Raw genomic sequence first — 22,910 nt, 5'->3', positions numbered from 1 at the left:
GCGGTCAGTCGCTCAGCAGCTCTTCCCCATTTCAGATGTGTTTTTTGTGTTTTCACGGCATTCGAGCTAACGCTGCCGCTCGTTTTTCTGACCCTCGGTGGATATTGTTAACATTTATTTTCACTCAGATTTTTGATATGATACGTGCATTTTTACTATTTCAAGCCACCTTTCCAAAGGCTTTAAGATTTTGGGAAGTCAGAACTGCGTGATACTTTTTTCTCTTAAGTTAGGATAGGAACTTTAATTTAGGAACTGTTTATCTGTGATGTCTTTTTTCCTAAATCAGGTCCCAACACTAATTACCAAACAGTTGAGATCTGGATCTGGAAGTGAAGAGGTTTCTGTAATAAGATCTCTTTAACGATTAACCCCTGATTAATGAAAACTGTCTGATAAAGAGCAGAAAAAAAGAGAGGAGGGGAAGATACTGAGAGAGAAGCAGGTGAGCGTGAGGAATAGTCGGAGGAAAGGTAAATCAAATAAACCAAACGCTTAAGAAACCCTTTAGAGAGCGCTGGAGAAGAAGTCTGGCTCCCTGAGATAACACAACAGACTGGATTAATTTCCTGCCGCTGTTTCTGTTCCTCTGCTGTGATTTAAGACTGTTTATACAGCGACGCTGCGCTCGCTCGCTCACCGCGTTTACCTCCAGACTAATGAAGCAGCAGCTGCTCTATCTTCATGGCATTCTCACTCGCTGCTCTAATCAACACGTCCAGCCTCAAAATGTGTTTTTTTTGGTCCCTGTTTAATCCACCGACGCTTCAAAGCACACGCTTTATAGAAGTTTTCCTTTGTTTTTATCTGATACCACCTGAAGCTGTTCACTGGGCTTTTACTCTGAAATATTCACTGCATTAACCCTTTAAAACCTGGATTAACGTCAGGTTTTCTTGCACTGGGTTGAGATGACTTTCACAAGTATTTATGTCTTCGAGCACAGAGCTAATCGGTCTGACGTCTTTTCAAAACATGGGGGAAAAATGAGCAACTTGACTAGAAATTTTCTGCAAATTGCAAGAAATTAGTAGATTTAGAAAATGATTTTTAAAAAGCGTATCTAGGGAAAAAAGAAAAAAAATCCTAATTAAAAATGATTTTAATTTTTAACCACCCTGTCTCGTTTTTTATTTTCCTTTTCTTTTTTCTTTGTCTGTTTTTTGTTGTTTTTTTTTCTAATTTTCAGGTAATTGTACTTTTTAATAATTTCTGGCTAACTGTTGGGTTATTTCTTCTGTGTTTTTTAAAAAAAATCGAGTGCAGACAAGTGCTGCAAAGATGAAAAGATATATTTAGATAATTTAAAATAAAGTTTTTGTGTCGGATTTAGAAAATTATATTTTTTTGAACAATTATTCAGGTCATGGAATTTTCTTTTGTTTTTTAATTTACCCTCTTTTTTTTTGCTCATTTTCAGTTAAATTTTTTGTACGTTTTTGTGTTGCAAATTTCAGGGGTAATTTCTAGTGTTGCTCATTACCTTCTTAACATGCTTTTGAAAGAAATCCTGGCAGTTTTTTTCAGGTTTCAAAGGGTCAACACACCAGTTATAACATTATCTTTTTATTATAAATGGTGTTGGACGGGTCATTCGGTCGTATAACACAAAACCTCTTAAATTGTATTAATGTGTCGCTGGTTATTTCCACTGGATATTAATTCAGTAGTTATCTCTGTTTGTTGATTTTGTCTTTATCACCAGGTGGGATGTTTTAATCATGATCTGCTCAGAGGGTTCAGGTTTTATAACAGCTGCTGCTTGTTTAGTTCATGAAACGAAAGACATCGATTCAAACGAAATCTCTTTTGATGGATCACCTGTCACTCGTGTTAGGGGGTCAGGGGATTTCTCCAGTGTGTTGTTTTTATTCAGGGTGTATTTCTCGATATAAATAATGCTCGTGTAATGTCATTGAGATCAAGATTTGTTTTGCACAGGAGACCTGAGTGCAGCAGAAGGATTATGTATCAGGAGAAAACCAAAATTATTTGTCAGATCTGTTTTTCAGAGCCAATTTCTACCATGTGTCCCCTTCAGAGTGATACTCAGGAGCATTCGAGGTAAAAAATAGTATTACGAGCTATAAAAATTCCCTGTCGCATTAAAAGTTCAATCGTAACTCATTCTCTGTAACCGTTTATCCCATTCAGGATCAGGAATTATTAAATCAGGATTTATTAAATGGGTGTTAGTATGATAGTATTTTAAAAAATACCAGTTTTAGCCGGACTAACACAATAATTGAATGTTTTCCAACATTATGTAAACATGTATGTGTTGTAAAGTGTAAAAAATGAAAAGTTTTAAGCTTTGTCTTGAAAGTATTCAGAGTGGAGGCTTTTCTAACATCATCCTGGAGTTTATTCCAGGTTTGTGTTGGCTAAAAATGAAGATTGCAACACTAGATTTATTATAAAAACAACATTTTATTTCAACAAAATAGGAAACTTCATTATTTTAATAGCAAAATTTACATTTGCATTACAGTTTTTGAATGCTTTATTATTCGGTCAGAGACGTAAATGGACTTTATCTCAATTTCCTAACTCAAAATTCTTTACTGTGATGCGTTATTTGTTAAATAGGATTCTTTTTTTTCGGCAGAACAGCTTTCACGTCACCGTGCTCCTCCTCGTGTCTGAAACCAAACCCACACCTCAGCCGAGGACCTTTAACTGACATTCTCAACTGTGAATCTCTGACAGTGCGTTCTGTATTTTCCGGCCGCACTAATCCATTTAGTTGTTTTGTGTCAGCGAAATACGATTTGTTCTTCACTAAAATGCCCATGAATCTTTGTTTCTGTCCCTGCAGGTCTGCGTAAAGTGATGGTTCGGGCTCACCGGCAGGCGTGGTGCTGGCAGGACGAGTGGTACGGCCTGACCATCGAGGACATCAGGCAGCTGGAGCTGGAGACTCAGCTGGCTCTGGCTAAGAAGATGGCCCAGTACAGCCTGAACGAAGAGGGGGGGGCAGAGACCAACGGCTCCTCCGTCAGCCAGGACCAGGAGCAGGAAGCGGAGGCCGTGGGAGCAGCTGCAGAGGCCGACGGAGGAGGAGGGAAGCTGGGAGATTCACTGGAGACACGAGGGGAGCTCACCAAGCAGTGGTCAACATCCTCGAGATCCTCCAACAGGTCGTCCAAGAGAGGCGGTGAGGACGACACGCTGCGATTTACCTCGTTTTATTGTCCTTCATCCAGAACAAACATGTTTACTTTTCTTCAAAAACACGAGGAAAGGCAATTAACAAATCATAAAAAAAGTTAAAAAGTGACAAGAAAACAGCCTGAAAATGTATGTTTTAAAAAGGAAAGAGAAATTAGAAAATAACCAAAAGTAAATATTAGAATTATATACTCTAATTATGTTACAGGAGATATATCTGTTTTAATTTTAGTATTTTTTCCAGTATTAGTTCACTAATTCTCAGGTAATCTTTTTTATAATTTGTTACTAATTTTGATTATTTCTTGTAAAGTTTCCCATCGCCTTCCTCTCATGTTTTTGAAAGAAATTAAGTCAACTTACTTGGGTTTCAAAGGGTTAAGTGTATGCCATTTTTAGAGTATTTTCAGACTTCACCTTGCTGCCAGAAACTTGTCTACGCCCTACGAAGAGGCAAGATGCAATTTATGTTGCAAAATAATGTCTTGCATCAGGAAACTTGTTTTCCCAGTAATATAAAATGGATAGTAAAGATGGAATTACAACTTATTTAACATCCCATCATGAGCGCTAATCATTTTATAATACATAATTAAAACTAATGATGCCAAGATTTTTTAAAGAAAACATTTACAATAAATTAACAGTCACTCGTTAAGCAATAAAAGCGAAACCATTTCTGTAAAAACATATTGACCAACATTTGCACCAAATAATAGAAAAGTATCAATAGTGGTATCAATAAAGAACCTGATCATCAAGGAATTTTGATATTAGTGTCATTATCAATAAAAATTAAGGATCCCTAACGCTGACTATGGAGAAGTACCTCATACAAGCCCACCTCAGAAGTGACGAACTGTCCCTTTAACATCACGTCCTCTTTGTCTGTTGCGTGTCCACAGGGAGCCCGTCTCATCAGAGCATTTCAGAGTGGAGGATGCAGAGCATCGCGCGAGACTCAGAGGACAGTACGGACGACGAGTTCTTCGATGCTCACGGTAAAATCATCGCTTCCTGCACGATACGTTTCATACTTACAACACGGGCTGCAAAGGGTCGGAAATTTCTAAATTTTCTAATGGAAGTTAAGCACTGGAATTTTTTCACAATCTCAATATAAAATAAAATTATACATGGTTATTTGGGGAAAATGTTCACATTTATAAAGCAATATTAGGTTTGTTGAATGTGTTTGTGAAAAGTATGTCCAGGGTAAATTTCTGTCAATTTTCTAAGTGGAGTTATGATCAAGAATTTGGGGAAAATGAAAAATGAAATCCGATACAGAGAAAGTCTGTGTAGATGTTAAGGAGACCTGAGAAGAACGTTATTATTTTGAGAAAAATACTATATTTTTGAGGCGCTTCAGAGTGATTTTTTTATTCTCGTTGCTCAATGAAGTTCAATGCAAAGTAAAATAATTAATTAAACCATTAAAAATCAAAGTAGAGTTGGCTTGATTTCTTTCAAAAACATAGAAGGAAGGCGATGAACAGCAAAGGAAGAAATGACCCCAAAATTAGCAAGAAAAAAGTACAACGAAATTTCATGAAAATTAGTTTTAAAAAAATCCTTAATAAACAAAATAAATAAAGAAAATTGCCTTCAAATTCTAATAATTCTATAACATTATTTTAAATATGTAATTATGATGATTATAAATATATTTTTCCCAAGCTTTTCAATTTGCAGTTTGTGGAACATTTTTTTCCATGTTGCTTATTGTCTTTTTTCCATGTTTTTCAAAGAAATCACACCAATTTGCTCAGGATTCAAAGGTTTAAATGCTTGTGTGAGACATTTTAAAAGCAGCAAAAGTGATGTTGTTCCAGGTTTTAAAGGGTTAAGCAATACATACATTCAGTGCCATACTTAAGTAAAAGTAATACATACTTGCAGTACATTGTAGTTAAAGTATCAAAAGTAAATGAGCTCGTTTTGCAGTAAAATGCCCCCTGTGACTGCCACAATGTTAATTAGCATTTAAGTCATCAAATGATTGTATTTTCTTTCTTAATTTCCATGAGAAGGTTTTACAAATTTGTCTGCTTATGATCTAATAAAGGTTTGTTTGTCATCATGGTGAATACTGACAAACAACCCCGACATACCTGTTTTATTCCAGATAATCCCATGGAAAGTTTTCCACCTTGAACATCTGTGGGATTGTTTATTCCTCCTTACAGCACGTTATAAACACAGCTATAAATTATATTTCAGTGGTGCCTCCTGCCTCGTTCTGGTTTTACAGCGTACAAACATGATCCTGATTTTGACTGATTTACTTGTATCATTTCCCCAGAGTGGCTTCTTGTTTAGTGCCATTAGTTCAGGTGAATTTCTTTTAAATTAATGCCTCAAGATTTTCTAATAAAAATATCAGACCATCAGATTTATAGAGGATATATTATGGGCTATTTTATATTGACTAAATGAGCAGTAAATTGGTTTTGTCCTTCAAAAAAGCTGCTAGAAACATGTTTATTTAATTTTATCTATAAAGCAAATTTAAAAATAACTCATGCAAAGACATTAAAACAACCTTCAAGGGGGTTTAAATTGAGTCTTGTCAGATTGTTCGGACCTGATTTAAGTGCATCAGATTATTTATATCGAAGGTTTTCTGTGTTTCTTGCAGAGGACTTTTCTGACAACGAGGAGATGTTTGCCAAGGAGATCACCAAGTGGAGCTCCAACGATCTGATGGACAAGATAGAGACGATAGAGGTGGATGAAGCACAAGGTCGGTGACTCTCACTCAGTTACATTTATAGATATTTTAACTTTAAATTATAAAAGGGATAACTGGGGAATTTTTCAATGTGGACTCTATCTCGTGTTTTTGTTTCTGTTTAATACTAATAATAGTAATAATAGCTACGACTCATATTGCATTTTTTTAAGTACTCTAAGACGCTTTACATGAGATGCAAAAAGAAAATAAATACAAATACAAAATAAAGAATAAGAAATTGACGGTGATCGATTTGAAAATTTGTTTGAAAATGAGTGTTTTTTTAGTATTATTGTTATTTTTCACTGGACCAATTAAAAAAAAATATTGTCTCCATGTGTCATTTAAACCGTATTTACGCGGGACTAGTATTTTTTGGGGCCCTGCGGTAATTTGTAATATTTGCGGAGGACTTCTATGATTTTAAATCCCATGCAAATGAGCTATGTCTGTAATTTGTAAAGTAAAAATTCCAGGGTTAATTCCCTACAATATTTTGGCAAACTCAGAGGTCATGGGATGAAATTAGTCCCGTGTGAATTACGTAATTAAATAGTACAAAATATTAATTTTGACTACAACACCAGGTAATACTAGTCCCTTGTAAAAGGGCTTTAGACACAAAAAATGCTGAAGTTTCCCTTTAAGGTCACATTATATCCTGTGCTTAAAAAGGAGAACGCAGGTCTGATTTTTATGAGTCGTCTTTTATCAATAAGTGTCTGACTGAATTTTTTATTTTCACAGAAACTTTGTACCAGGAGTCGGGCGGCGAGTACGCTGTGATGAGTAACGAGGAGCGGCACGAGGAGGTACAGTTTCTCCTCTTTTCTCTCGTTTCATTCATGCCTCTCCCTCTCTCTCTCACACTGACACTCTTCATTAAATAGCTTTTAGATAACACTCCCCCTCCTAAATTAGCTTTCAGTCACCCTGACAGTGTAGTGAAATTAGGATCCACTCTGCTGCAGCCATCAGCCGAGTTTAATTTCATCAGAGGTAAAAGATTAAGCACCCACAGCGGCGACTCTGCACCTGTCGCTGCACTTACACCTTTAAAATACGGCCCTGAGGCGCCCACGGGTTTTTTGTTTGTATAAATGCTGTGTGTTCTTTGTGTCCAGCGCCGTGTCTCAAAAAGGAAGAGACATCCGTGCATCCGAAAACTAAATGTAAGTGTCAGTCCCGTAGAGGCTGTGTTGTAGACAGGGTTGGAAATTAGCACCGGTTTCTGCTAAATCACCAGCCACAAAAACAATGGTTATCTTCTGAGAGGCTGGCAGATTTTGAGGTCCACAGCCACAGTGGACACAAAGGTTAATGTCCAACCCTGGTTTTAGAAGTCTTTGTGGATTTAGACATTTAGGGATACACCGTAGAGCACGTTATAGGAAAAATCAAAACATTAGAATAGATTCAATTTAGTGAAGAATAAAGTGTTGATCTCTCTTTTTCTTGGCTAGTAGTAGTTTGCAGTAACATGTACAAATAATAATAATTAAGTTTATTTATATAGCACTTATCAAAAACACTGTTACAAAGTGCTTTTCTTAAAAACACAAAAATTACACTCAGAAAAAACACAAGCACATTAGAGCACATTATAGGTAAAACATTAGAATAAATTAAATTTAGTGTAGTATGTAGTATTGATCTCACTTTTTCTTTGATCCGAGTAGCTGGCAGTGAAATATAATTTATTTGAAAAAAAAAAAAAATAGATCATAATAATAATAATAATAATGAAGTTTACTTATATAGCACTTATCAAAACCATTGTTGCTATGTGCTTTACACTTAAAAACACAAAAATCACAAACAGGAAAAAATTTAAAGCACAACATAAAATAAAAACATATGAAAACAACACAAAACTTTTCAAAAGAAAAAAAATACGTACATGTAATGCATATATTTTTTTCTCAGCAATAGTATTTTTCCTCTTCTTTTTTCTCTTCTCTCCTCTTCCTGTTTCCCTGTAACCTGCTCGCTCCTTCATCCCTATTAACCCTGTTTCCTTCCTGTCCACCTCCTGTCCTCTCTCATGCAGGACTGTTCGTCTCAGCAGTGTCTCCAGCCGTCCAAAACTCACGTCCTCGTCCTGGTCCTACATGGAGGAAACATTCTGGACACTGGCTCTGGTACAACAACAACAAAATCCTGCAGCAAAATAGTGATCTTAAAGATGATTCGTCAGTGTTGTGTTTACAGCGTGTTTCCGCTGCACTCAAGTGGCCAAAAAAAATGCAGATATTGCAGATTTAAAATCACAAATGTTTTGATTCAGAGGCGACAGATCTTTTCAGCAGGAAACACATAATTACAGCTCTGAAGTGGAGCAGTAGTTCCCAAGAGTCTGTCCTCCAGATGTCACAAGATAAATCTGAGGATGTGTATGAAGGAAAACAGGATAAGAGAGAAGAAACACAATTTCTGCTGTTTAAATAAATTCATGTTTACCTTTTCTTGACTTTGATTAAGAGTCATAAAATTTTGACTTGCAGCTTGTTAAGAAATCCAAATTGTTTTATAGGATTCAGAAAAGGTTTGGATTCGACCTAAAAATGTTATATTTTGTTTGTGTGCAGGTGAACAGAACAGTAAGCAGGGAGATGTGAACACGCTGAGCGGAGCCTTCGAGACGGTGATGAGGGTCCATTACCCCGCAGCGCTCGGCCGCATCGCCATCCGGATGGTCCCCTGTCCCGCTGTGTGTGTCGACGCGTTCTCACTCGTCTCCAAGTGAGCCAAAACTCTTTAGTATTCAACCGAGTATTTAAACAACCTGCTGTAAAACGGTGAATGTTAAACACACACACGTCCTCTCCGCTCTGCAGTCTCAGCCCCTACAGCTACGATGAGAGCTGCCTGTCCAGCAGCCAGGACCACATCCCTCTGGCTGCTCTGCCTCTTCTGGCGACATCTGCACCACAGTACCAGGACGCCGTGGCAACCGTCATCTTACGAGCCAATCAGGTGTACAGCGACTTCATCAAGTCTCTAGAGGGAGCGTCTTTTAACGGGCAGGTCAGTGTGTAACCTGGAGGTTGGTGTTTTCTCCTCAGTGGTTTGATGACTCATGTGCGGATGATTCATGTGTGTTCGTGTGTCTGCGCTCTGATGCAGGTGTGTGTTATTGGAGACTGTGTTGGAGGCATCCTGGGGTTTGATGCTCTGTGCAGCAGCTCGGTGACGGTGTCGGAGAGCCAAAACAGCAGCAGACGAGGCAGCGCCATCAGTGTACAGGTAACGGTCTCTCTGACGTCAAACGAGACTGAGAGGCTGCAGCAGTGACACTCAACTTATGGCCCGCTGGCCAAATCTGGGCCCTGATAGAGCCATTCCCAACAGATGTCCTAGCTGAGCCCCTAATGTCCTAAAATCCTAGAAATGTAAATAAATCCTAGAAAAACCCTGAAATCCTAAAAACGTCCTGAAATCCTAGAAACACCCTAAAATCCTAGAAACGTCAGTAAATCCCAAAAATGCCGTAAAATCCCAGAAATCTAAATAAATCCTAGGAAAACCCTAAAATCCTATAAATGTCCATTAATCTCAGAAACAACCTTAAATCCTAGAAATGTCCTAAAATCCCAGAAATTCCCTGATACCCTGGAAACATCTTAAAATCCTGCAAGTGTCCAAAAATCCAAGAAATGTCCTAAAATCCTAGAAACACTTTTAAGTCCCTAAACATCCTAGAAATTTGCTAAAATCCTAGAAATGTGCTAAAATCCTGGAACTATGCTAATATCCAAGAAACATCCTGAAGTCTTAGAAATGTCCTATAATCCTAGAAATGTCCTGTAATCCTAGAAATGTCCTAAAATCCTAGAAACATGTATGGGGTCCTGCGACTGGCCCCCGGTCTCCTGGCATTTTGGAAAAATGGCCTCAGGCGAAGCCGGTTGAGCGTCTCTGGGCTGCAGCGGCGCTCTAACAGCTCTGTGAAGCCGCGCATGAAAAATGTAAACTGTAGAAACCTTTTAAACACTCGTTTGTCTTTTTGTTTCCTCCGTCTCTCAGGACACAGACCTTCTCTCTCCAGGTATCGTCATAAACAGCGTCTCTCCGTCCTCGCCGTCCCTCGAAGGAAGCCGCCACCTCAGCCGCAGCAACATCGACATCCCTCGCTGCTCGGGGCCCGACGACCCCAAGAGACAACTTCCACGCAAACGCAGCGACTCGTCCACGTACGAGCTGGACACCATCAAACACCACCAGGCCTTTTTGTCCAGGTGAGACACGGAAATGGACACAAACGTCACAGACTCTGCCTCAGATCTCAGCATTTCTTAGTTTTTGTAAACAAAAAATTAGGACATTTTATTCTAGTTTACGTTATGAATTTTTAATTTTACTGGTTACTCGATTAAATATTTCATTACTTATATATTTTATTATTCATTATTATTTCATTTCATTTGTCTTTTCGTAATTCTTTTATATTATTAATTAATTTATTAATTAGCAAAAAATTATTTATTAGCAAATTTGATTGAGTTCTTTTAAAAACGTGAAAAAGACTTTGAGCAACTTAACAAGAAATGACCCAAAAACTAAAAATCATCTAAAATTAAGGGGGAAAAACAATATAATTTACCTGAGATAACCTGAAAAAAGTGCTTAAAAATAATAATAATTCTGTAAAATAATTTAAAATATAATTGACATAATTCTGATCATTACAAAAATTATTTCTTGGACATTTTTACCTAGCTTTTTCAAAAAATTATTTTTCCAAATGTACTAATTTCTTTCAATTTGCAGCAGTTCTTAGTGTTACTTGTTGCCTTTTTCCCATGTTTTCAAAAGAAAGCAAAGCAAGTTGCTCAGATTACAAGAGCAAGAAAACTGATATCGATCCGGGTTTCAAGGGGTTAATCGTTCATGAAAAATGTGACAAATTTCATTGTCATTTTCGTTGTCAAAGGTTACTTTTTATTTCATTTTAGCCTCATTTTAGTCATGAAAAGTACAATTTTCGTGAATATTTTTTGTCTTATTTTTCATTAATATCGTTGTCTGAATGTTCCCAGTCTCCACTCCAGCGTGCTCCACGGGGAGCCCGGCTCACGGCGCTCCAGCAGCAGCACGATGCTGGAAGGAGGCTCTTTGGGAAAGTTTGACTTCGAAGTGACGGACTTCTTCATGTTCGGCTCTCCTCTGGGGCTGGTGCTCGCTCTGAGGAAGACCGTGGTGCCCTCGTTAGACGGTGAGGGAAATGTCTTTCATCAAGCGCATGCTTGTTTAAAAACAAAACAGTCTCTTGTAATAATTTTCATTTTTCCAGATGAAAGCAGGACGTGGTTATTTGTTGCCTCTGATGTTTTTCCTCTGTGAGATTCTCGTCTCCAGCAGCTGGGAGGCAGGTGTCGGGGTCAGAGGTCACATTTCTGATCTCAAAGGCCAAAAAACTTTTTGGCGGCGAATCTGAGTGTGTGTGTCCGCTGGGGGGTTTAAAGGTTACTGATTCACAGCTGTTGGGTTAACATCCGGACTCATAAACTTAATGTGATCACAGTCATGTTTCTCTTTTCATTTCTCAGCATGTTTTGGTTTATTGAGGCTTATTTTGGTCCATAAATCATCACGCAGCTTTTACAAACAATAGAAAGCTTATAACTCCCAACGAAACAAGCAAAACACGACAGCACAAAAGATTTTTAAACGTGTGGCTGTGGCAGCTTCTTTTTAAGTTGTGATAGTAAAGTGGTTTATAGCTGGAGGTTTTTATTTTTTTAGGGCCATGCTGCGTTTTTCACCGCCTGGAAAATACCCAGATGAGTAAAGTTGCATCTGCAGTTGCTTTGCGACCATAACCAGCACTGTATTTTTTATTTATTTTTTATTATTTTTTTTTTTAGGGATTTTCTCTTTATTTGATGGGACGGATATAGTCGAGTGAAGGGAAAACATGCACTTTTTAAAAGTATCTTAGTTATAATTTATATTCTACATTATGTTCTTGAGTGTTGCAGTACATTGCCTTATTTATATTTCTCTTAATATGTTTACTGCATGTATTTATGGATGCAGCAAAAATCCAAAGCAAATTCCTTGTGTGTGAAAACCTACCTGGCAATAAATCCTTTTCTTTTTTCATACTTTATTTATTGAGGCAAGAGTCAAAAAATGATCCACACACTGTGTTAAAAGCTCCCCGTATATCTGAATCGACTCTTAAACATCTCGATCTAACACTGTTACATCGAAACATTGCGCAGTTAAAATGTACTGCTAAAGTAGGTATCCAAACCGGTGAAACAGACTTGAAACTTTCAATCAGAAATTAAAAAACAATCAAACCGCGGTTTATGTGTCTCTTGATGACTTCTTCCGTGTATTATCTCAAAGTCTTTTTTATTAAATCTCTTTTTAACTCTTATATTTTTGCAGTGTCGGCTCTGCGTCCGGCCTGTCAGCAGGTTTACAACCTGTTTCATCCGGCCGACCCATCGGCCTCCCGCCTGGAGCCGCTCCTGGACAAACGCTTCCACCTGCTGCCTCCCTTCAGTGTCCCTCGTTACCAGCGCTTTCCTCTGGGGGACGGACACTCGGCTCTACTGGGTGAGTCCACAGAAAGACCCTGTTTGTGCGTGGTGTTAACGTGTGTCCTGGGAGACCGAATCACAAACACGTGTGAACAGCTGCTATGATCTGATCACTCAGATGACTTACAGCGGGGGACAGATGTGGGACAGATCTGACCACATGTCTTCTGTAGTGTGAACACTTCTGGCTCCTGATGCATCACAGACAAGGATTACGTCATTAATGCAGGACATGGTGGTTTCAAACAGCGCAGCGACCCTCCATAATTTGTCCATTTTACAACAAGTTGGACAAAGCGTTGTGTGACGGTCCATCGTTTCGCCCTGTGGACGGAGACGTGTTGAGCGATATCTCCAATTGTAACAACACAGCAGCTAACATGACTAGCGAGCAGTTAGGGGGAGTGTGGACGTAATAACTGTCTTCAGGGCCCTTTGTCCTTTTAGGATAAGTGACGCAGGTAATATGTAATTCTGAACACAGGTGATCAGCGAGAGACGCATGTTAGACACAGGTGCGTATAAACGCAGGTTTATACCAGGTGTAGATGCTAGTTTGTTACCAGTTTGATGCTACTTTTTGCACCTTGTTTTTATTATACAGCACTTTGCTCTTTAATAATATTTCTATATTTTTCTTGCTTCTGTAACAATGGGAATTTTAATAAAGGATTATCTTATCTCACACTGGTTCAAACAGACATCACCAGACATGTAGATGAGTTTTTGTTTCTCTTCTTCTTCCCTTCCTGTGACTCCTCTAGTTGAGACGGTGCAGAGTAACCCTCAGCTTCTGCTGGAGCCTGCAGGTGCGGCTTCCCACCGCGGCCAGGACAGCAACGTCAATGAGACGTCTATTCCCGTACCCGTGCTGAACTGGCAGACCCACACAGAGAGTGAGTATCGGTTCATCTCTTCATCTCTTTATCCCTCTAGTGTTCTTTGAACGCAATCTCTTACCTCTTTTAAAGAGAAATTCTGGTTTATAACATCCTGAGTCTTACTGAAATTGCTTTTAACCATAATTTCTGTTCTGATATCATTACTAAGAGAAAAGAGTAGGTAGCCTTAGTCTTTCCGAAAGTAACAAACTTCACCGGTGTACGACTTCACCTCTGAAGCTCGCTAATCAGTGCCTGGCAAGACTCTAGGGTGCTCCTGCACACGACTGGCAGGACTCACCAGAGGGCCCAAAATGTGATGCCCTCACCATAGACGGATCTGGCTGGACAGTAGTGTCATAACGTTATGTTGACAGCAGCATGGATAGTTGGATTGACAACATTTGGCGGTGGCCCCGGTCACTGATGAAGGTACTGCATATGGACGGCAACCTTAACATTATTCGAATTTTCATACGACATATAATCAAGTGATGAAGAGCCGTAATGTAACGTTAGTAAAGTTACTGTCATACATACCTTTTTACATGGAGACATCTGTGAACATCGCAACGAGGGCAAAAAAACAAAAACGTTGAGATAATTAGTCATTAGCCAAACTCGTTAGGAAGATAAAACAAAAGCAGATGGACACATTATTACCAAAACTTTAAGTTGTTGTTCAGCCGATTCCGAACAGACACATTTTTTCCGGCGTAATTAGATATTTTTGACGACACTCCAGGTGCTCTCACGTTCAGTTTTACCTCCAAATAAACTGTTGTCTTGTTTGTAACCCGTCTGACTGCAGGTGTTGAAGCGTCTGTAATGTTTGCAGATCTCAGCAGATATTTTGCTGAATTTCGACTCTGTCACCCGCTCTCGTTAAAAGTTTTACTTATTAGGCTGCTCGTCAGCGACAGAGGAAACAAACAGACTCAGGTGTGTTTTTATGACAGAGGGAGTAATTAATAAGCAGAAATCACAGCTGCAGTTTTCGGATTCAGCACCTGGATGAGGAAGATGTGTGTTTAACGGTGTTAAAACCAACAGAAATAAGATCCAAATCATAGTTTTTTAACTGGAATATTTGTTGTTCATCTCCGCAGTGAAAAATGTGAGTCAAACTCTATTTGGTTGATTTCAAAACTGTTCAAATCATTTTCAGAGCTGAAAATAAACTTCTGCCTAACGATATCCAGATAAAAGAAAGTTTACATGATTTTAAAGGAATTTGTGTGTTCAAAAAAAAAAAGTTAGTTAGGACTAAAACAAAATATCATTCATTGATTCATTCATTTATGCAACATAAAGATCTAACTATGAGTATTATCTCTGCAGCGGATTCTCTTCACTCACATATGTTTGTGGACGGGCAGTACCCGTCGTCCTCGTCACCTGGGGTCCCCCACCTCCGCTGCACCCGCCGGGCCAGCGAGGTCAGCATCGCCAGCCAGGTGTCGGGCTTAGCTGACTCCTACACCGCCTCCAACATCGCCACCAGTGAGTCCTCCTCTCACCTCCAGCGTGTGACCCACGTTTTGGTGACAGTTTACATGTTGACGTTCTCATTTCCTCCCTCCAAACGCCCCCTCAGCGCACAATCGTGACGTCAGCCTCCGTAAACGGCCGAGTCTGCTGTCCCAGCTGGCTCTGCCCTACAGTAGGTTCGCCTCTCGGAGCCCGTCGCTGCGCTCCCGAAAGACGGTCCGTCCGGTGTTTCCCAAAAACAACGGCGTGAAGTCTGAGCAAAGCTCGGACGTTAGCTCCGACCTCACTGATGTCACGTCTGACGTCACAGACATCAGCTCGGAGCCCCCGTCACCCGGGGTGCTGAAGAACATAGAGCAAGGTACCCTGGGAGCTGTAGTGAGAGGAGCGGACGGCTGTATGCTCTGTCCTCGATCCCTGTGCTCTTTTCTTCCTCCTCTGGCGTCTTCCTCTCTCAGATAGTCCTCCTCAGTAGTCCTGTTTCCAAGAAAATGACTCCACTTAAGCTCAGTTTCATGAGAACCATTAGTTTTCTTCTGCAAGAACACAAAAAATAAACCGTGACGAGGTTCTCACAGAGTCTGAGCTGATGTACTCTGTCGAGTGTGCGTTTCATCTTTACGACTCTTTACTGTCTGTTTTTTGTCATAGTTCAGACTTCAGTGCCTCCTAGTGCAACCCTTTAGACCATCTTTTAACCTACTTCAGTCCATGATAACCCAAAACCAGTGATACTCAACTTACGGCCTGCAAACCAAATCTGGACCCCAGTAAGGTGCTCAGGGCCCCCCAACCTTTTTCAAATTCACAATAAAGATAAAGTGATTCACACTGGGAATGATTTTTGTACTTTTAATGCACATAAGGTGCCAGAGTGCATAAAACAGCGTCGAAATAGAGCTTGTTAATCAAAAAAAGTGCCAGAAGAGGATCTCCAACTCCCCCGACAAAGGTCCTAGATAAGACACCAATGTCCTGAAATCCTAGAAATGTCCTAAAATCTGAGAACTGTCCTAAGATCCAAGAAATATCCTAAAAGCCGACAAACGTCCTAAAATCTGAGAACTGTCCTAAAATCTGAGAACTGTCCTAAAATCTGAGAACTGTCCTAAGATCCGAGAAACCTGTATGTTGCTGCTGTGACCGGCCCCTGGCCTCCGCTCATTTTGCAAAAGTGGCCCCTAAGGAAAGCCAGTTGAGTATCGCTGCTCTAATCTGTGCATTTCTAGATGAGCAGAGTGTGGACACACACACACACACACACACACACACACAGATGAAGACGCTGGATTCCTGAGCTGACTGTGTCTCTGTTTCGTCCCGGCTGCAGTCGCCTCTCGGTGGTGGGGCAGTAAGAGGATGGACTACGCTCTGTACTGCCCTGACGCTCTGACGGCGTTCCCCACGGTGGCGCTGCCTCATCTCTTCCACGCCTCCTACTGGGAGTCCACAGACGTCGTCTCCTTCTTACTCAGACAGGTTCATACTATTACTGTTTCTATTGATAATAATAATTTTATTTCATTTTATCTTTGAATTGAAAGTGTATTTAATGATGAGGATCCACCGCTTTGGTCTGAGAGCACATCGGTTTAGTTTAGTATGAGACAGCAACAGATTAAACAAGTTCTGTTTTTAAAAATGCATTATCCTCCTCAGGTGATGAGACACGAGAACTTGAGTATTTTGGAGCTGGACGGTAAAGAAGTGTCTGAATTCACTCCGTCCAAACCGCGAGAGAAGTGGCTCCGCAAGAGGACTCATGTTAAAATCAGGGTGAGATTTTATTTTTAACTGCATTTACTACAGAACGTGTTTTGGATCGAATGGACATGCAGAAATTTTCAACACTGAAATACTGATTTACTCAGTCTGGTTTAATTTTAGATTCTGCAGAGTATATCTTTAAGTAAATGATCTGAGTATTTCTTCTACAGTTGCATACAGTCCCAAAAAAAATTCAGAATTTAAATATTGAACCTTATAAACTTTTTTTTTAAATTTAAATTTTTATTGGAATCAAAATTGTCGCACATCATACAGCACAACATAACTTTTTTCCGTTGTTAACCCCCCAAAATGGGAAAGAGAAAAAAATAAAGTCAAAAATAAATTAGACGTATATGTTGCAAAATCATTCTTACAGGCAACAGCGACAACAATAGTATGTTTTTCTGAAAAGAAGAAATAATCAAACAAAAAAAGAACAAAAAGACATTAAAAATTAAAGAAATTAATAAAATCTACAACAATAGTAATTTAAAAGAAAGTCACAAGAATAAAAAGCATCACGAATAAGCTATGAACAGTTGAGCAGCTTAATGTAAATTTAGGGGAAGTGATGTTATAAATATGTCTTCTTCGATCAAGTGAAGTTCGGTCTAAATGTGGATATATGTTCAGTCCAAGATGCCTAACAGATATCAAACTTATCCTGCTCAGGTTTTACAATAAACATGAGTTTCTCCATCACATAGATATCATAAAAAGCATTATGTTAAACATATTTTTATTTCCAGATCTCTTAACAGTATTTGGTCTCAAAGTCACGTATGATGATATTTAATATTTTTTTAACAATTTCGAGCTCCTGTTGCTGGATTTTGGCAGCTGTGCAGTGAAAAGACTTATTTTAGAGAGATTTTAAAGGAACTTTAAAAGTGGATGGAAGTTACACTATTTAAGTAATTGTTTAACAAAAACTGAATTAAGACAGGACAGTATTTTGATTTTCATCCTCCTCTGTGTCAGAACGTGACTGCCAACCACCGAGTGAACGACGCCGTGTTCACGGAGGACGGAGCCCAGATGGTGACGGGACGTTTCATGTACGGCCCTCTGGACATGGTCACCCTCACCGGAGAGAAGGTAACCACGACGACCGCTCAGCTGCAACCAAACCAATGATAAAAAGTTATGTCACCGTTTGTCGTCGAGGTCACAAAGTGCTGAAAAGATGTTTGCGTCCTGCAGATTGACATCCACATCATGACGCAGCCTCCCTCCGGAGAGTGGGTGTACTTTCACACCGAGCTCACCAACAGCAGCGGACGTGTCTCTTACGTCATCCCAGAGAGCAAAAAGCTCGGTATCGGGGTCTATCCTGTCAAAATGGTGGTCAGGTGTGTTGAGATAATGTTATAATTCAAATTTTGATTTGTTTATTCAATCAAAAATGAACAAACCGACAGTATTGTTGCTGGTGTTGGACATATCCACTGATATATTTGCCACTCCTGTTCGGTCCCCCATAAGGCATAGTTTTGTGATTTAGGTATTGTCGTGTGCACCCACCTCCCTATGTGAGCCACAACTTTTTCCCCGAATGGGTTAACAAGTTTACATTCCCAGATTGCATGTAGAAAAGTTCCTGTTTCTGTCTGACATTTCCAACATAAATTACCAGCCACCGCACCCTTAGAGGGAGTAAAATAAAACCTATGGATGTTGTGTTTCTCAGTATTTGACAGTATTTTTAACCATCCGTCATTGCTTAATTCACACCCTAAATCCTTCTGCCAAATGATCCTCAGATTTTTACAAATATTTTTTTGTAACCCTTTAAAGATTTTGTAGAACATAGCTGCCCTGTGTACCACACCAGGTAATAAAAATAATAAATACTGGGTCTTATCCTGCATTAATTGGCCCTCAGTGACACAGGTTTTGATTTGTAAGTACTTCCAGAAAATGCCTTTACTGTTCTGAAAAGGACATAAACACTCCGTCTAAGTACAGGTCACGTATCTTATGAATCCCTTTCATTAAACACTGATTCCTGTAACTCATCTTTCTCTCTTTTAGGGGCGACCACACAGTCGCAGACAGTTATCTGTCCATCGTCCCACGAGGAACAGAGTTTGTTGTGTTCAGTATTGACGGGTCGTTTGCTGCCAGTGTGTCTATAATGGGCAGCGATCCAAAGGTTCGAGCTGGCGCTGTGGACGTGGTGAGGTAAAGATTATTTATATATAGAAACACACAAGTAGGTGCTTTTATCATGCAGTCAACTGTAAAATACTAAAGGCAGAGCCCCTCAAACTTTGCTATGTGGTTGTTGTTTGTACTTTTTTCACCATAATATGCATTACATGCCTCCACATATTTTAAACAGAGAGCAAGAGAGACAAGCAGACATACATGGACACATAAGCAGACAGAGAAAGAGCCCTTCATGTGATTAGAGCGGAGCAGAGGAGCAAATCTCTGCAGAAAAATGAGCTTACAGCATGAAAGACAAGTGACAATATAGATGTTTCCGTGTCCATGGTGTTTGAGACAAGATTGTGAACAAAGTGACGCATTTAGCAGCTAAAGAGACAGATATTTCCCTCAGGAGTTGGTGGAGACCAAAAACAGAGCTAAAAGAGAGATAATTTGGGCTTAAATTCATGAGGTGGACAAAACTCAGCTCTGCTCTGCCTGAAGTGACGCTTTGCTCCATTTGTTTTCTGCAGATATTGGCAGGATTTGGGGTACTTGATAGTGTACGTAACGGGTCGTCCTGACATGCAGAAGCAGCGCGTGGTCGCCTGGCTCTCCCAGCATAACTTCCCTCATGGCGTCGTCTCGTTCTGCGACGGGCTGGTTCACGACCCGCTGCGACACAAGGCCAACTTCCTCAAAGGCCTCATCAACGAGGTAAGGAAGGCGGCTGTTAGTCTGAGGCAGCGTTTTCATAAAATCCTTCAAGTCTCTGAAAGTGGACCTCCTTCTCTCTGATCAGGCGCACATGAGGATCTTTGCAGCCTACGGCTCCACAAAGGACATCTCTGTGTACTCGTCCATCGGCCTGCCTCCGTCACATATCTACATCGTGGGAAGACCCACGAAGAAGATGCAGCACCAGTGTCAGGTACGGAATAACACCTGATAGCAACGGCATAAATCTGCTGCACGGTGCTTTTGTTTGTGTACATTTGTTCATCATAGCAACATTTTAACCATCAAACGCCAACTTTTAAATCTATAATAATACCAATTTGCACTTCAAATGTTAGAGTATGGTAGAAGAAGTATTGTGATCTTTTACTTTAACCCTTGAACAGTCACATTAAGAAATGCTTTTGCAAAAAAAGAATACATTATAGACTGTAGAATATCTTAACAAAATACATCAATTCAAAATTGATCAATTTATAAAGAATTTCCCAGTAAAAACATCTGAGAAGTTTGGGGGTGAAATATTTCTTTGGTGGAGCTATTTTATAAGCTATACATGTTTTTTAATGTAAAAATAATCTGAAAAATAACTAAAGCTGTCAGATAAATAAAGTGGAGTATGAAGTATTAGATGTGATGAAGTCAAAAAAACAAAAAAATTGAAATACTCAAAGAATGTACAAATACCTCACATTTGTTCGAGGGTAAAGTAACACTTTGTTCAGGCTCCACTGCTGTTTTCAGTTGGCTTTTTAAAGGTTTTATTGATTATTTCTGTGTGTGCGTGTGAGTTCACTCCCTGCAGGCTCTCCATTCAGGCTAGTCAACTAAATCTGATTAACTTTGTTCCAGTTCATCCCGGACGGCTACGCCTCCCACCTCTCGCAGCTCGAGTACAACCAGAGGTCCCGTCCCGCCAAGTCGGCCAGCACCCGCATGGTCCTCCGCAAGGGCAGCTTCGGTCTGGGTGCAGCCGGAGGAGACTTCCTTCGCAAGCGCAATCACATCTTCCGCACCATCTCCTCGAAGCAGCCCGGAGGAGCGGGCTCGGCCTCTCCCAACCAGCCGGGCCGGACCGAGCGAACCCAGAGCCAGTGCGAGATGGAGCGGGATCGAGGGGTCCTGCCAGCAGCCCAGAGGAGCATGAGTATAGCCGCGGGGTGCTGGGGGCGCAGCGGGAGCACCAAGGAGGGCAGCGGAGGGTTACTGGGCCCGAAATAAGGCTCAGACAGGAGCTGTGGTGTTGAAGGACGCCGGCCCGAGCCACCATGATCTCTGGATGGAGGGTTTGTATTTTAGAAATAAGAAAGGGATGAGGTGATCACTACAGCATGACGGAGGGAAAGAGGGATCTGTCCAGAAGGAGTGGACCGATCAGGCCAAGCGGGATCCAGCGAACAAAAGACGATTCTGTAGCATGACTCTTTTACAGTAATACTTTTATAGGAGACATCACTAACTATTCAAAAAAAAGTCAAGGAAGGATTAAATGAAATATTGTAAGCCTTAAACTGATCTCGTATAACGGGACCCCAACTCCTCTTTTCCAAACACACACACACAAACACACACACGCACACACACACAGTGTCCAAGCATTCACACTCTCATGAGCTCAGGACAAACTGCAGAGCCAGATTCATCTTCGGACACGGGTTCGAACCCACGGCGTTCACCTCTGTTTCTGTCCCACCGTCAGCTGAGCGACAACAAACCCGCAGAAATGACTGGCAATAAGTGAAGGAGTCAGTTCATCCAAATCACAAATGACACGAACATATTTGCTCACTCATCTGTGTGGTATAATAATAATAATTCTAACTTTATTTATAAGAGTTTACAAAGACAGGGTCCTTAAAAAGTCTTAAAAGGCATTGAATTAATAAAAAGGCCTATTATTTCGTTTGAATCTGATCTGGCTTTTTAATATGAGTATTTGTTCCTTTTTGTCTATATCCAAAAATGGCTAAATATCCTGAAAATTACATTTATTTATTTTATTTTTATTTTTATTCTCATTCTCACAATTATATATTCAAAATTATGCTACAGATGTATTATTAATGTTTTTTTCAGGTACGTTTCTTGTTTTTTTTTTAACTTTAATTTTCTTTTTTTTTTTTTTTTTTATTTTAATGTTTTTTTTTTTTTTTACAAAATTACAAAATGTAATTTCTTTTTTAGTTGCTCACTGTCATTTTTCCATTTTCTTTTTTTTTAGGAAATCAAAACAATTAGGTTTCAAAGGGTTAAACGTTACTGTCAACACATACGAACTCATTTAAAAAAGATACATTTGACATGACTATCAACACAATAGCAAACATAATACAGAAAACAATGAAATAGATAAAATGGTCTGCAGATATCACCAACATAAGTCAGAAATGTGTATTTTTTGTAGTTTGGGTGAACTGATCCTTTAAACATCTGAGAGCTGGTTTTAAAATCATCACTTCTTGTCTTAGTCACGCAACAAGTTCGTTCCTACAACATGTATTTAAACACAAAACGTCGTTTCCATCCCCCAGTGTGTGTGTGTGTGAGACTGTAGTATTATTAACCCTTTCAGTGTGGCCTCTGGGCCGTCCAAGGCCTTAATACCCAACAACACACTCGCTCCACAGATGGAAGAGAAAGCAGACGAACAGGGCATGCAGCATAAAGCAACAACTGAAACTCTGTACAGTCCACAGCAACAATCCCTTTATATATTCATCTGCTTGCAATACCTCTGATCCGCCTGTTGGTGGTGTCCTGCTCCCCACACGTGCCGCTGCTGCCGGGAGACACTCGTGCGGTGTTCCCCGGCGTTTTGCTCTTTTCGCTCGTAGGACGCCAAACAGGATGGACCCGGTGTTTCTGCAGAGGAGCTGAACTCCAGAGGCAGAATTTCCACATATAGCTTTCACTCACTCACGGAGACGAGTTAATCTTTCAGCATTTTTACCAAACGGACCGAAGAACGGGCCGGAAGTGATTCAGCGTGAATGTCGACCGGGTCGATATGCTTTCAGAGGTGGAAGTGAAGAAAATCATTCGAGCAAACATCATGTTGTTGATTCTGTCTACTGAACTGTATATTTTCATACAAAGAGAGGGGGTGCAGAAGAAGAAGGAGCCACCTCACATCTCCAATCAAAAAACGATGTGCACAAAATAGTCCCCAGTGCTGATGCCACCCTCGCTCAGTAAAGGACGAGTTTGCAGTTTTTCAGCGTCTTAAACAGTAGTCGGGTTCCCGTACTGACAGTAATTGCTCCTCCTGTTCATACTGTCTGTTAAAAGTTACCTTTCTCTGATGTGCTTCCATAAAACAGAGTTCTTGATCTGTGCAAAAATGTGTTAAAAACTGAAAACAAGAAGATAATTAAGGTTCAGTAGTCTCTATGCCGTGCCTGAGTACAATTGTTC

General features: G+C 40.0%; 1 protein-coding gene across 4 annotated transcripts in view; it reads left to right on the top strand.

Annotated features, from left to right (window-relative positions):
- Positions 1-21,585, top strand: part of pitpnm2 (phosphatidylinositol transfer protein, membrane-associated 2) — a 58,008-nt gene extending 36,423 nt beyond the window's left edge. For all 4 annotated transcript variants that reach the window (XM_088071192.1, XM_088071194.1, XM_088071195.1 and 1 more), the window contains 23 exons: positions 2,819-3,157; positions 4,077-4,172; positions 5,813-5,917; positions 6,656-6,720; positions 7,033-7,080; positions 7,959-8,049; positions 8,497-8,650; positions 8,746-8,935; positions 9,035-9,154; positions 9,935-10,146; positions 10,948-11,123; positions 12,308-12,478; positions 13,227-13,358; positions 14,685-14,846; positions 14,941-15,195; positions 16,165-16,313; positions 16,494-16,610; positions 17,586-17,702; positions 17,808-17,956; positions 18,639-18,788; positions 19,292-19,475; positions 19,561-19,689; positions 20,349-21,585. In XM_088071192.1, the coding sequence (XP_087927318.1) occupies positions 2,819-3,157; positions 4,077-4,172; positions 5,813-5,917; positions 6,656-6,720; positions 7,033-7,080; positions 7,959-8,049; positions 8,497-8,650; positions 8,746-8,935; positions 9,035-9,154; positions 9,935-10,146; positions 10,948-11,123; positions 12,308-12,478; positions 13,227-13,358; positions 14,685-14,846; positions 14,941-15,195; positions 16,165-16,313; positions 16,494-16,610; positions 17,586-17,702; positions 17,808-17,956; positions 18,639-18,788; positions 19,292-19,475; positions 19,561-19,689; positions 20,349-20,717 (3,680 nt within the window). In that variant the 3' untranslated portion in view covers positions 20,718-21,585. The remainder of the gene's footprint in view (positions 1-2,818; positions 3,158-4,076; positions 4,173-5,812; positions 5,918-6,655; positions 6,721-7,032; positions 7,081-7,958; positions 8,050-8,496; positions 8,651-8,745; positions 8,936-9,034; positions 9,155-9,934; positions 10,147-10,947; positions 11,124-12,307; positions 12,479-13,226; positions 13,359-14,684; positions 14,847-14,940; positions 15,196-16,164; positions 16,314-16,493; positions 16,611-17,585; positions 17,703-17,807; positions 17,957-18,638; positions 18,789-19,291; positions 19,476-19,560; positions 19,690-20,348) is intronic.
- Positions 21,586-22,910: the final 1,325 nt, after the last annotated feature.

The sequence above is a fragment of the Plectropomus leopardus genome, chromosome 20 (assembly GCF_026936395.1).
Source record: "Plectropomus leopardus strain MGB_pleo_1.0 chromosome 20, ASM2693639v1, whole genome shotgun sequence".
Lineage (NCBI taxonomy): Eukaryota > Metazoa > Chordata > Actinopteri > Perciformes > Serranidae > Plectropomus > Plectropomus leopardus.
The sequence above is the reverse complement of the archived record's forward strand: the minus strand, read 5'-3'. Positions and strand labels throughout refer to the sequence as shown.